Source organism: Physcomitrium patens, chromosome 8, assembly GCF_059467195.1.
Source record: "Physcomitrium patens ecotype Gransden chromosome 8, ASM5946719v1, whole genome shotgun sequence".
NCBI classification, from domain to species: Eukaryota; Viridiplantae; Streptophyta; class Bryopsida; order Funariales; family Funariaceae; genus Physcomitrium; species Physcomitrium patens.
This window is the reverse complement of record NC_143417.1, coordinates 10018093-10032974: the sequence shown is the minus strand read 5'-3', so window position 1 is coordinate 10032974 and position 14882 is coordinate 10018093. Positions and strand designations below refer to the sequence as shown.

At 39.3% G+C, this 14882-nt stretch overlaps 1 protein-coding gene across 1 annotated transcript; it reads right to left on the bottom strand.

The window, feature by feature from the left end:
- Window positions 1-10302: 10302 nt before the first annotated feature.
- Window positions 10303-12583, bottom strand: LOC112285603 (metalloendoproteinase 1-MMP). The gene is made up of 2 exons (XM_024526550.3): window positions 12046-12583; window positions 10303-11521 (listed from the first exon to the last, which is right to left on the bottom strand). Exons 1-2 carry the CDS (start codon window positions 12502-12504, stop codon window positions 10796-10798), a joined length of 1185 nt encoding a protein of 394 aa, XP_024382318.1. The 5' UTR covers window positions 12505-12583; the 3' UTR covers window positions 10303-10795.
- Window positions 12584-14882: the final 2299 nt, after the last annotated feature.

The window sequence follows — 14882 nt, the reverse complement described above, 5'->3', positions numbered from 1 at the left end:
GCCTTCATCGTTGCATGTAGCTTTCTCAAATGAATTGCCAAATCTTTCGCAACATGATTATCAACTTTTGAAAAGTCAAAAGTATCAAGTCATGGATGATAATTATAATTAACAAAGAAAGGTGTTTGTTTTATAGAAAAATGTACTATATTATTATAAGCAAACTCTGCCAATGGCAAAAGAGTTGTGCAATTATCTTGTTGGTAGTTAATGGTACATCTTAAATATTATTCCAAAACTTGATTAACACGCTCCGTTTGTCCATCAGTTTGAAGATGAAATACCAAAGATAGTTTTATATCCATTTTTAGAATCTTGAAAAGAGTCCGCCAAAATCTTGATACAAATTGAGTTCCCCTATCTAGTATAATATCCTTGGATAATCCATGATAGCGATAGATATTGTCAAAAAAGAGCTTAGTTATTTCTTCACCTGTGATAGATTTTGTACATGGTACAAAATGTGTCATCTTGGTAAAACGATCTACTATCACGAATATAGAATCAAAAGAATCTAAAATTAGAAGATCTGTGATGAAGTCCATAGAAACAGAAGACCATGGTTGTTCTGGAATGGATAATGGCTGAATAAGTCCAAAAGGTCGATGACGAGGAGTTTTTGATCTTGAGCAAACATCACATGATTGTACAAAATCTTTGACTACCTTCCACATTTGAGGCCACCAAAAATCCCTAGATATCAGCTCCAATGTCTTACTGTATCCAAAATGTCCTTCTCTTGGGAAGTCGTGACGAGCTTGAAGAACACGTAAACGTGCTTCTTCTTCTGGAACATATAGAAGTCCTTTGAAATAGAGTGGGTTGTTCTTGAATTCGAATTTAGAGGTATCATGAGATTTAAAAGAATTATTCTTGATATCATGAACAAGAGGGTCTAAAGACATACTTAACTGGACTTGCATGAAAAAAGTTAAATCAACAGTCAATGTTGATTTTAATGCTCAAAGATGAAATTGCTCCGGCTTCAAGAAAACTGTTCTTTGTTGCTCAAAAGCTGCATCTCTTTCTCTTAGTACAAGATAAGAACGTCTAGGCAAAGCATCGGACAAACCTTGTTGTTTTCCTGGCTGATAAGTGATGATGAACTCGAATCTTGATAAAGACATGCTTCAACGAGCTTGATGATGGTTTAATATGCATGCTGACATAAAATACTCGAGGTTCTTGTGATCCGTATATACAATTACCGGACTGGAAGCGCCTTCTAGATAATGATGCTATTCTTGAAAAAAATCCACAATTGCAAGAAGTTCTTTGTCATGGATCTCATAATTGATTTTTGCTGCTAAGAATTTTTTTGAATGAAAGGCTACTAGATGAAGTTTGTCATCTGTTCCCATTTGTGACAAAATTGCACCTAGAGCAAAGACTTATGCATTTGTTTCTATAAAGAATGCTTTGGAAAAATCAACACAATACAAGATTGGTGCAGAAACAAACACTGTCTTCAAAGATTCAAAAGTAACTTCCGCTTCTTGATTCCATTGAAGTTTGTCTTTACAAGTCAAATGTGTAAGTCGAGCTGCAACTCGAGAGAAGTCTTTGATGAAGATCCGATAGTAGTTGACAAATCTCAAAAAGCATTAGATATCTCTTACCATTTTTGGGATCTTCCAATCTATAATAGTTTGAACTTTCTTAGGATCCATCATAAGTCTATCATTTGAAATGATGTAACCTAAGAAATCGACTTGAGTAGTGTGGAATACACACTTTTCTATCTTGGTATAGAGTCTCGCATCTCTTAATTTTTGTAGCACATGACGAACATCAAGTTCATATTCTTCTGAATTCTTAGAATAGATCAAGATGTCATCTAGATAATAGACCACAAAATCATCCAAAAACTCTCAAAAAATATCATTCATTAGATGTTGAAAAGGTGCTAGTACATTTGTAAGTCCAAAAGGCATGACGTTGTATTCAAAATGTCCATACCTAGTTCGAAACGTAGTCTTCCATTCATCTCCTTCTTTGATGCGTACTAGATTGTATGCTCCCCGGAGTTCTATTTTTGTATAGATCTTAGTTTGATTCAACTGATCAAGAAGTCAAGATATTAGAAATAGTGGATACCTGTTCTTGATGGTAATCTTGTTAAGTCCTCGATAATCAACACACATCCGCAATGATCCATCTTTTTTCTTCACAAATAGAATTAGAGCTCTTGTCGGAGATTTAGAATGGCGTATGAAATTCTTGGCTAGATTTTCTTCAATACACTCCTTGAGTTCAGTCAACTCATTTTGTGATAAACTGTAGATTGATCCGAATGGCAGTTGTACTCCTTCTTGAAGGTCAATTGAGCAATCATAGGGACGATGTTCCGTGAGTGTATCCACATTCTTTTTTTCAAATACATCTTGAAATTCTTAATATTGGCTTGGAATGCCACGTGAAGTCTTTGCATCGTTAGAAACGGGTGTGGCATAAATAATATATGGTGATTCTTTCATAGTAGCATGCAAGAAAGCTTTTGCGCCTATAAACACGGGTTTAATTGAACTGGACTTATGACTCTCTACTTGATCAACTACACTGGTAGTTACACTTTTAGAGAAAGTAAGAGTTCGAGGAATCCAATCTTTTTGAAGGTTATATTTTTCTAACCACGATAAACCTAAAATGACTGGATTAGAGAGAGATTTAATGATATTAAATACTACAAAGCTATTATGACCATTGATTATTACTTCTATAGGAAGGATTTTGTGAGTAATATCTCCAGAAGACAATGGACGACCATCTATGACTTCTACATGAACATGTTTAATTTTCTTTGCTAAAGATATGCTATATCTTTTAGTAAATTCTTCATCTAAGAAACACGTTGAGGTTCCTGAATGTAACAAGGCTTAGGCTTTGTAATATTTAGGTCCTAAAATAACATTTAATATAAAAAAAGGAGAGGGTTCTGAGGAGAGAATAGGACTTTTGCTAGATGTTGTACAAGGTTCCAGCCACACGGTCCCTATTGTAACTAGACAAACTCGTTTTCCGACATATTGCCTTCTTTGACAGCCATATTCTTCATTTTGTAGTTGCTTCATTTCTTTGGACAATGTTGAGCAGTGTATTTTGGTTCTCCATAATATAAACATAATCCTTCTTGACAACGACGAGTCTTTTCTTACTCAGTAAGAGGTTTGAAACGTACTACATCAATATACATATCCTCTACTTCCGAATGTATGTGTTGAAGAGATGTTGGTATTGCTATTGAATTATAGTTACATTGAGATCTACTTGTACGGTTGTCAGATTGAAATTCAAAAAGGTGATTGTCACACTTCACAACAAAGTCAATTGCTTGACTCAATGTTTGAGGATCAGGTGAGTTAAGCATTAATTTTTTTACCTCATATTGTAATCTGTAGAAAAATTGGCTAATAAATGCAACATCATCCCACTTGATATCAGTTACAAGTTGTCGAAATTATGAAACATACAATGTTACTGATGGATTTTTTTATCGTAAAATATAGATCTTATTGGTTGCAACATGAATTACATCATATTCTCCATACATGGATCAAAACTCCACTAGAAAAGCCTCTAGATTATCCAATATTGGATCTCGTCCTTCAAGAAAAGATGAAAACCACGATAGTGCTGAACCTGAAAAAAGAGTACCAATGAATCTAACTTGCGATCCTGGAGTTGGATAGCTTTGGGGTTGAAGTTCAATCACAAGTTGCACTTGATTGATAAATCCTCAAAACTTAGATCTAGTGCCATCAAACTTTTCAGGTAGGGCAATTCTTGGTTTTCTAACACTGAAAGGGTGTTCCACCATAAAGAAGAGACATGATTTAGTACAGATGTCGAAGCAACTCCAATCATTTCTATATCTTCACTTCCTGCCAATCTTGTTGCTGCTTGTGGTAGTAAATTGAGTTGATACATTGCAAGCATTAACTTCCTCAATTGCTCTTGTATTTGTGCCATTGCACTCTTAATTTCAGCAAGTTCGGCCATGATAATACTTAAAAAAGAGAAGATGTCTAATATCACTCAAGACAAATAGAAGAGAGGACTTGAGAACAAAGAAAATACTAAGGACAATATCAACTTAGAAGAAGATAATCCGCAACTTCTAATATGCTTGTGTCTTATCAAGAAAAAAGGGCAATCGACTCTTAATCAAGATTAGACAAAGCTCTGATATTGTAAGTATACTCTTGTGAATCTGTTAAGGACAAGAACTCGATGAAAAAGTAATTTAGACAAGTGAGCCTTCACTCAAAGAAAGGTAACAAAATATAAATAAATAAGTATGTATATTGAAAGAGAAACTGGAATGGCTATTGCTAAAGACTAGAAAACATGAAGACTCTTGAAACTAGACTAAAAACAAGAAAGGAGTTGACAAGAGTGAAGAAGGCTTCACTCTTGTCTCTATATATATTATCTAACTAGAGGCTATGTGGCAACGTTCTATAGGACCTCCAATATATGTTGACTTTGTATGACACATGCCTTGACTTACAAGATAAGTTTTTCTACGTGTAGGTCACATTGTTACCTTGGTCTTCAAGCTAACAACATGTGTGGCACATGGCCAACTTGTTCACCACATTTCTAATCTAAAAAGTCAATTAAAGACACCTATAAAATCAAAGCAGCATCTATGAAGCTTTTAGGAAGCTTCCATATCAAATACTATAGAATTATCTTTCTTTTATCTACTTTTACTTACTTCTACCTATTTATATATGTAACTACTGGCTTACATGAATATGTTCGTGACACAACAATGATCACAAAACCAATTTTATCTCGTTTGATAAACAAACAAGGGATTAGTGGATCACTTATAAAATTATTTGTAATTAAATAATTTTGAATATATTGATATCACATGCCTCTGGATTATTTTAAACCATACAAGGCCTTACATTATTTAATACCACAATATTTTCCTAGAGCGGGTCGATTTGAAGTTCCTATTTCTAAGCCAAGTAGAACTTTCATATAAATATTTGCATCAAGAGAATCATATAGATATGCAGTTACTACATCCATCATATGCATCTCAAGGGTGGCATGAAGTGTCATTCCAATAATATATCGAAATGTAATTGAATCCATAACTGGAGAATATGTGGATTCATAAACAATGCCAAATTATTGAGTAAATCCTTGAATAATAAGATGAGCTTTATAACGGGTTATTTGGCCTTGAGTATCTCGCTTGGGTATTAATACCATTTTATATCCCACAAGGCGAGATGTAAGAGTGTCTACAATTGGACCAAAGACTTTTTTTTTACGTAAAGAGGCATACTCCTCCTCAATAGCAGTTTTCTATTTTGACCTATCTGAGCAACGCATCGCTTCTTCGATGGTTTGAGGTTCAAGATCCTCTTCCTTGCAAGAAAGGGCTTCTATAATCATATATGAAAATGATTCATCTACCATAATAGATGGTCTGTCCCAAATATCATCTGTATTACAACACAGAATAGATAATTCTTTACTCAACTTGTTCTTATTCCTTCCAATTCCAAGATTTTTTTTCATAGGAATTGAAGGTACATTATGCATGGATATATCATCATGAATTAGTAGTCCTGCAAGATGTATGGCAATTTCTTGAGAATTAAAACCAAGATTAGTCAATTTTATAGCTTTCTTCTTACATGGTTGCTTATCTGGTCGACGAGTTCTTTTAGTTGTTGTTATAACTTGAGGTATTATAGTCAATGGCACTACAATCTGAGCAGGTGCATTCTGAGCCTAATGAATAGGAACTCTTATAATTCTAAGTGCATCATTGAAGCCATCAAGTGTTTCATCTGCGATCCGTTTTAGATGTAAAATCTTAGCAACTTCAGTTTCTGCCGAAGATGTCCTAGGATCGGGATTCATTGTAAACGTTTCTCGTGCTTCAAATATGAGTACTTTATTTCTTTGTTGATTGGATACTCTTCCTTGAAGAGATAGGAATACATTTTCTTCAAAACAGTAATTTTACAAACATGCACACAATAATGTGCCAGTTGATGGATCAACAATAGGAATAATGCTTGGTGAATCAAAATCAACATATATGCCTTCTTGTCGATGAGCTCCAATGGTACGCCGTTGAGATTTCGGTATTGGAATCCAAGCACGGCAACCAAATACTCATAAGTGAGATACATTTGGAACATGACCCAAAATGAGCTCATGTGGTGAAACAATTTCAAGAGAAGAAGGGTGGAGGTGTATTAATGTTGCAGCATGTAAAACTGTAAGATTCCACATAGATGCACGTAGATTTGCATGAAGGAGGAGTGGCCGAGTAATGAGTTGTATACGCTTTATAAATGACTCTGCAAGTCCATTTTGAGCATGTCCATATGGAACACAATATGTCAACTCGATTCCTGTTATAGTACAATAGCCTTCAAAAGACTTTGATGCAAATTCTTTTGTATTATTTATACACAATTTTTTTATAGGATAATCAGGAAAATGTCCCAAGAAGCGAATAAGCATAGATATAAGATTGGCAAACACCATGTTTCAAATTGATAATAATGAAACATGTGATTTTTTATCTGATGCATCAATAAGGACCAAAAAATAACGAAATAGTCATGATATTGGATTAATAGGACCACAAATATCACCATGCAATCTTTCAAGCATTGGTGGTAATTCTTTTGGAAGTTTCCAAATTAAAGGCCGAGTAATCATTGTACCTTGCACGTATGTATGACATAATTCCATAGAGTTTACATCTGCACGCTTTAAATTGTGCCCAGTTATACATGGAATGATCTTTCTAAATAATGTGGATCCTGGATGTCCCAATCGTCCATGCTAGAGAGAAACACGACTCTCTGAGATAGATGATGCAAAATTAAATATAATGGGAGGCCGAATCACAATTCGATATAAACCATTTTCTGTAGCAAAAGCTTTTTCAACAACTTTATGGTTCTTTGCAAGAACCAAAACCTCTTTTCTACTTAAAGTGGCAGTCAAGAGGTGATAACCATTAATACGCACATCTCGGTAGCTGATCAGACTCCAAGGTACTGACGGTGCAAACATCGTTTGTTTACATTTTATGATGGAATCCGCATGTAATTTTACCATCGCTGTGCCCTCTTGGAAATAAAACGCATTTGCTCCAGCCATGGTCATCATATTTTTAGTTTTCTAAGTTGAATATTTTTTAATAAAAAATCATCTATCTCACAAGATAGTATGTATTGTTGTAGAATCAATGAATGCATCATTTGATTCATCATTAGAGGTTCTATCATTCATATAAGCCTCTAAGTCATCAACACCAATTGAATCCATGGACGCATCCATGGTATGAACTTCACGAGCCTCAGCTCGTAATTTCTTATTTTCTTCGAATATTTTAATAAAATATTCTGAAGTATGGCACGCATGTACTAAATGTCCAATCATTCCACACTTATGGCAAGAACGCATCTCTGATTTTTATTTTCTACTATAATTAATAGTAGAACGTTTATTCTTTCCATGTGGGTAGAAATGGTCTTAACTATGACTATCCTAATACTTATGAGCATGTTTTCCATATTTATATAATTTCTTCTTAGACTTTAAAATATTAAGTGCATGAGATTCTGAAATTGTAGTTCTTATAGGACGAGCTTCCGCATTGCATAAGAGAAGTTTATTTTGTTTCTCCACAAGAAGTAGATAGGACATGAGATCAGAATGACTCTAAAATTTCATGTTCTTGTATTGTTGTACAAGTACAGCAGATATAGGAAGAAATGTAGAGAGAGTTTTTTTAATCATTTCTTCTTCAGAAATGCTTTGACTATATAATCGTGATTGTGAGATAATACTATACATTTCACTATTGAAAGTATTTAAATTTAGAAAATCGAAGACACGTAAATGTGTCCAATTATAACATGCACGTGGAAAAAAAATGGTCTTTTGATGATCAAACCTAGATTTAAGATTCTTCCAAAGTTCTACAGGATCTTCCATTTTCAAATATTGATGTTGTAACACAGGTACAAGATGATGACGAAAGAGAAGAAGTGCTTTCCAACGAATAGCAGGAGGTATAGAAATACTTATTGTAGCAGATTCTTCAAACATAATGGCATCTTAGAGTTGTTCTACAAATAAATTTATTTTTGCCATTTTTACCCATAATAGATAATTGTTTCCATCCATAGTGAATGGTGGAAATAAAAGATCTTGAAAATGTTGGGATGCATTGATAATAGTTGGAACCATAGTAGAAGCAGTTGAAGATGTTGAAGCACTCATTATAAATAAATCTGTAAAGAAAATAAAAGATCAAGTAAAAAAGTTGATTAAAACGTACCTTAAAATATAAAGTCAAATAAAATGATAAATTTGAACTAAAAAAAATAAAAATATATAATTTTTTTTTAAGGAGGTTGTAGAGTAAGGCAGTAGAACAGCAATAAGATGGCGGCAGCAGGCAGTGATAGGGCGACAGCAGTAGGGTGGCATGGCGCCACGGTGGCAGCGGCAAGCAACGACGGGCGGTAGCGTTAGCAGTAACAGAGTGGCAATGACGGCAGTGGCAGGTTTGGCGGCAGCTCGGCGGCTATTTGGTGGCAGTTTGGTAGCAGGCGCGGGGCGGTGTAGAGAGCAGGGAGCAAGCTAGGGTGGAGTTGAGCTGAATCAAGTATTTTAAGCAAGCAAGGCATAGAGTAGAACAAGTGCTCTAAGCAAGCAGCTAATGTGTGAGGGGCCAGCAAGAAGAACAAGATCATGAGGCATACATTGAGCAAGGATAGCAATAGGTTTGAAGAATCAAAGACTAGAGCAAAAAAATTGTGATAGTGTGTAGAAGAGAGTCATGCTGATAATGTATTGAGAATGTTTAGAAAGACACAAGAGTAATAGTAAGTCATACACACACACAAGAGTAGTAGTAAGTCATACACACTAGAGGGTTATTAAGGAGAGAGAGCTTCACACACAAAAATCTATTGATCTGGTTGTGTCTCGTATACAAGAAGAGAAAAAGGGGAGAGGATAAACAATACTTCTCCACTAGACTCTAAATATTGTAGCTATAGTATTTACTATATTTTACACTAAATATTGTGGAGAGCGCCGGCTATATTTAATGATCTCAACAAGAACAATGTATTCCTACAGTCTCATAGCTTTCTTCTATGAGGTGCATGTGTGCTCCCTTGCTACAGTCTTGAATGAAAACTTTGGTGCCGAATTTTTGTCAGTCAACTGTTATGAAGTATTTCGGTATACTTTGGCATCTTCTCCTTCACACTCTTCTACAATCCCTGTGACCTTCGTTGGTAAAATAATAGAATGGCTGATAGCAACCCATGGTCCTGAACTTGTCAGTATACAAGGCTGTTACAAGTTCTCATCCTAAAATTTTCTATGATTCTATGATCTACTCCTGGCCTATGGCACACATGGATGGCAAGCGGATCAACATCGAGGATGAGTGGTTGGATCTTCAAATAGACTGGCACCTCAAATTCTGTCATGCGCTTAGGAAATTAGAAAATGCTGGTACCCTACCTTCAAGCGCTTGGCTTTGTCAGTGAACCTAAGATAGTAGGAGAGAACATAGAAGTCAAAACCGACAGTCAACTGGCTCTGACGGACACAGTCTTAACTGAGGATCTCTTCTGTCAAGGGGTTCCAGCGAAACATCAGAAGAAAGATCCACCTCACTAAATTGGTGTGTAGTGTTTAAATTACATCCATACTGCTCGGCATTGTGGTAAAGTGCTGCCTCCAGAAGACGGTGGGAATAACAGATTAAGACGAGTTACATTCTTACAGTAGTTAAGAATCACTATTAGAAAGTTTCACATATTAATGCATAAATTGACTTTGGATTAACGTGTGCGGCGAGTTGACAAATTTAAGTTTGAAAAGTGCTCTATCATTCACTGTTGATGCAAGTTGACAATTTCACATTCGAGACTTCTTCGGAGTATATTTTGAAAGGAGACTCCAAGGTTTGTTATACTTGCAAATAACGTAATGTTAACTATTCTTAGACTTGACTTCGACGCAAAGTAATATTCTCAAATGTAGGCTTGTTGGAGAGATGACAGCAATGTAACGACTTCTGAATGCATCTTGCATTCAACAACTTCCCTTCTCTGATATTCTGTCATCATAAAGATAAGTTTCAGTCTTAATAGAGATACATCGTGAGATTGCATTACTTAACTAATCGGACAAGAAAAAGCATCTCAACAGAAAAAGAAACTCCATAGAGGACAAAAAAATCAATTGAAAATGCTAAGAAACTGAGTAAGGACTCAAGACTGTGAAAATTTATAGAGCGATGCTCGTTGCTTATTTCTCCGTCACTTACATTTCTGAATCCACGTTCTCTAGTATACAAAGAACAAACATTTGAATTGTTCCTAATCATCGGACTACGAATTTCTCGAGGGCCGGGTAGGGCGAACCAAAAGAGAGAGCTCACTTTGATAGAGACCCGAGTATTGAAGACTCGTTACGGCTACTTCTCTCAACGTGACAGATTTTCGATAGTTGAATCTTTGCTCTAAAACTGAAAGACAGCCTCCTCGACAATAGTCACAACGGCACAAACAAATGAGCTGCACAGTTCGTTTTCAATCCTACCCGAAAGAGTAACACCTCAACGCTCCTTCACACCTGATCATTAAACTGTCGGCATAGGACCATCACAACCCTCGGAGCAAATCCATCCGCTAACCCACTGCGACACCACCCAGCTGCGCTGCGCCTAGAACGATCACCACAACATGCATAGCAAGCCAAATTTACCGTTCTACCATATCACTGGCAGCAAGGATCGCCCAACCAGGAGACTCATAAACATGCATACAACCAGAACCATCCCCTCCGACGTCCTCATCCGGTCCCACGACGCCACCGCCCCACTCTGGCTACCCAGCCCTTCCGTGACCGGTGATCCAGTATACTTCGGATCCGCTTCATAGAGAGCCTGGACACCCGCCACATCATCCGCATGCAGACTCTGCTTGGCCACCAGCGGGGATATACTAGGATACATGATCGCGTCCTGGAAATTAGAATGCTCCAGGCCCAGAATGTGGCCAATCTCGTGGATCGCAACAGACAACAGATCAAACGACCCGCTAGATGTGGCGGTCTTTACGTCGATTGTCCAATACTCCTCCATGTCGAAGTGGAGCCTCCCGTCCGTGGGCGCGAACGCGTGAGCCAGCACTCCCAATGGTCCATCGAAAGCATTCCCATCTCCGTGATCGAGCGCGTCGAAGCTTATCCTTATGTCGGCCGTTTCAATATTCATGATGCGAGTAAAATTGAGCGTGATGGCGGCCTGCCATGTCGCGAACGCCTTATCGATGGTGTTCTGCGTGTCGACGACGCTCACGCCGGAGCTAATGGTTGATAGGTTGATGGCGTATGTGAGATTCTTCTTTGTCCACCGCCGGCCACCCGGAAAGGACGACCAGTGCTGGACTCCGAGGTGTTGAGTTCCGGGAACACTATCAAATCCATTCTGCAACTGTCATTGCAAATGTATTCCAACCGATTAGGGATACGCCAAATTCATTCAATTCAGGACATGCATTAAAAGGCCAATCGCAGCTTATAGGGGCCATTCTTGTGCAACATCATTATCAACTGTTGAGAGCTAACTGTTTCTGGGATGCCGATGTGATGGGTTACTTTCACCATCAGCAAATATCCAGAAAACTGGCACATTAGTAGTTGTGATAATGAGGCTGTTTACATGTGGGATGTGGATCATAAAAACACTCTACCTTGGAGGAAGATATATGGTTACTATTTCACAAACCTTGAACTACTATGCCAATTTTAATACCTCCTGCTCACACTTAGCATGTATGGCGTTTAAAAAACATGTTGGTAGTATAGTGGGTATAACAGAAGCTGTTTCTGTGTTAGACAAGTGAGATTAGAACGGCTGCGTTAACGGTCATGCAGTTCAGGGATAGACCATATTGCAGGGGATTGTAAGGGATGGCGAGTGAATGGGATAGAACATGACTAGGGATTGGAGCTTACCATGAGGAGTGTGCCATTGATGACATCCTCGCGGCCGCAGCGGGGGATAATCATTTGCGTGAGCGTGGCGAGGTCCAGGTTCCCCGTGACTGGTAGGCCGAAGCTGCGCTGGTAGTTTTGAATAGCCTTCTGCGTGATGCTGTCAAACTCCTCAGAAAATGATGATCCTGCGGGAGGCGCGTCGGCGCTAGAGATGTAGCCAAACTGGAGCAAATACATCTTGAGATTCGCCATGCCGGCCCGCACCTCGCCCAGCTTCGCGTCCAAGAGCAGTTTAAATCCATCCCAAGGGCCCGCATTGTCGCTCAAGGATGCTTTCAACCCCTGTCCGATTGGAAAGTGGTGGCCACCAAACTTAACAACGCGATGATTATGAGCTTGGGATCCATGTGATGCGCAGGAGTTAACGAGCAAGAGCAGAAGCGGGAGGAGAAGAAGCGTAGATCGAAACATCGCCATGGTGGCTATGGCCAAACTAATCAGGAGATAGGACTTCTTGCTCTCTACATACTGGGAGTTGGGTGCTGAGCAAGATGGAGAAAATGAGGAACCTGACAGAGAGGCGATAGAAGGGGCATTAACAGCTTACCATGTTGACGAGAGTGCTACGGGCAAAAATGCCAAAAAAAGTTGCGAATGATGGTCCAAGTGGGGTGGAGCTGACCGGGTTACTTTCTTTCCGCGTCTGACATATTTGGGATGCTTGCACGTGTCTAATATATTTGGGATATTTGAGAAACACGTGATGAACAGTCCAGTACGACGGTGTTGCTCAGCAAATGCTCGAGGATTTATCATCAACTGATAACTGGACAAAACTAGCATGAGCAAATATAGCGTGTATCCTCTCATTCATCCACTCCACCCCAACCTCCAACGAGGAGAGGGCACATCCTTTCAACATGCCGGAATCGGATGCTATGAGAGGATCTAAAGGCTCACCAGCAATCTGGCGAAAGCAGGGGGACGGAAAACTACAGCTTCTAACTCGTCTCCGATCAGTCCGATAAATCTTTGCCGTAGAGTGAGTCGGGTAGATGGGAAAGGGGCGTCGATCTTCCTGCTGGATCCGAGATCGCATGATCAACTTGTCACCATTCGTCACTTCAGCATCTTTAGTCTCAATAGCCTTTCAAATATGGTTCGTCGATTTCTGCTATTTGGTTTGCTTGCTGTAACCGACAGCGATGCCTGCAATCTAACATACTTGCAACTGACACATCAATGCTTGCCTCGGAATCTGGACGCCAGCTTTGAGCAGCAATCCTTGACGCGGATCCTAATCATCTTTTCATGAAAGCGCTTCGACCACAATCTCCACAGTGTACAGCGGAGCACAGGTTGACTTTGACCGGTGGGTTTGGATTCAAGGGTGATTGAGGTCTGACTTCTGGGCCTGCTGGTGTTGTACCCCGCGATGCCGTAGTTCATCCTCTCCGGAAACGGTCTGTGGTCGAATTTCACCACGGGGTATACCCTGTACTGGGGAGACCGGAGATGCTGGGAAGGTGGGATGTACGGAGAGTGGAGCTGTTGAGGCATGGAACGGGATCGGTGAAGGACGCGAGGCTTTGGGGGTTGGAGTTGGGGTTGGGGTTGGCGCTTCGATTGCTCGAGTTCGGAAATTGGCATGAGATTTGAGTGTAGCCCGCGCATTGAGGAAGCGCGGCTCATCGTTGTCCAGGATTCCGTGTAAGCGGATCTGAGGACCGATCTGGACGCGGGGGTGCTTCGGCAGCTTCGGAGCTTGCGGGGCTGTATCAAGGGGCTCCTCTCGACGACCTTGCTAAGTCCTGGCTCCGACACATCGCTGAGCGCACTCCTCCGCGGACCCATCTGAAGAGATTGATCGATGCCTTGCCGAGACGGCCAACGTTGAGCACCGACCGAGGACTGCCTATGATTTAATGGTTTCCAGGAAGCAGTGTGGGGTTCCACGATGCAAGAAAATTATGCAGCAGAGCTCCTCATAGAACAATTGAACTTTCAGACATTTTAGATTCACCCAACGACTCTAACCTCACCGTACAAGGACGTATGATTTTCGCGAAAGACAACTTCATGCTGACTAAGGCCTTCCTGACAACAAGATTGCGGTAAAGTCGATACAAATTTGAAAGAAGCATTAACTAAACGATGAAGACGAAGCGGGGCAAACAAGTTTATGAGGAGGCAAAGTCTTGGTGATGGTGACGACAAATGACCGCATCGATCAATATTTTGTCCGAAACATGTGGCGTCTATACTTGCTGACTGCAACGCGCGAAAGTTTCAATATTCGGACCAAAACAGTGGCCACTTTCACTAAGGCGCTGGATTCTTGAATTGAATTTTGACTTAAGGCAAAGTGATGCATAAATTGAGGAAGAAAATTAGTAATTTACGTATTGTTGAACAAGTTGAATGAACCGAATAACCACACATGAATCGAAATCTTGAAAAGGGTGATAGTTTTTTAAAAAAAAACGGACAACTACAGTACGATAACCCATGTAGAAGAGTATGGTCAGCCATGGAAGATGTTAGAAAACAATCGCTAGATAAGAAGAGCATCAGGGCGGAACGTTACGAGAAAAATCGTAACAGATGATGCCAAGGCGATTGGACCTTTGGATTATGATCCTGTTCACAGTCAACTAGGTTGTCGACTGGAAATGTGAGACCTTTTGCGGAAAGAGGTCAAAACGAAGAGAAAGGTTTTTTAAATCACTGAAGATCTCTTAAAATGGCTACATCCATGGTTGTGGTGGAGATCGCGTTCATGCTTGTCAAATCGGAGTCTTCCTTCACAAGAACCAGATTCAACAAAGTCGAGCAAGATTTTCATGCTCCCCATT

Bases quoted from the DNA above. Each gene is read 5' to 3' on its own strand.
- LOC112285603 (XM_024526550.3), bottom strand. From the start codon at position 12,504: ATGGCGATGTTTCGATCTACGCTTCTTCTCCTCCCGCTTCTGCTCTTG. The intron at 11,522-12,045 runs GTAAGCTCCAAT...TTGCAATGACAG, and splicing joins TCAATGGCACACTCCTCATG to TTGCAGAATGGATTTGATAG.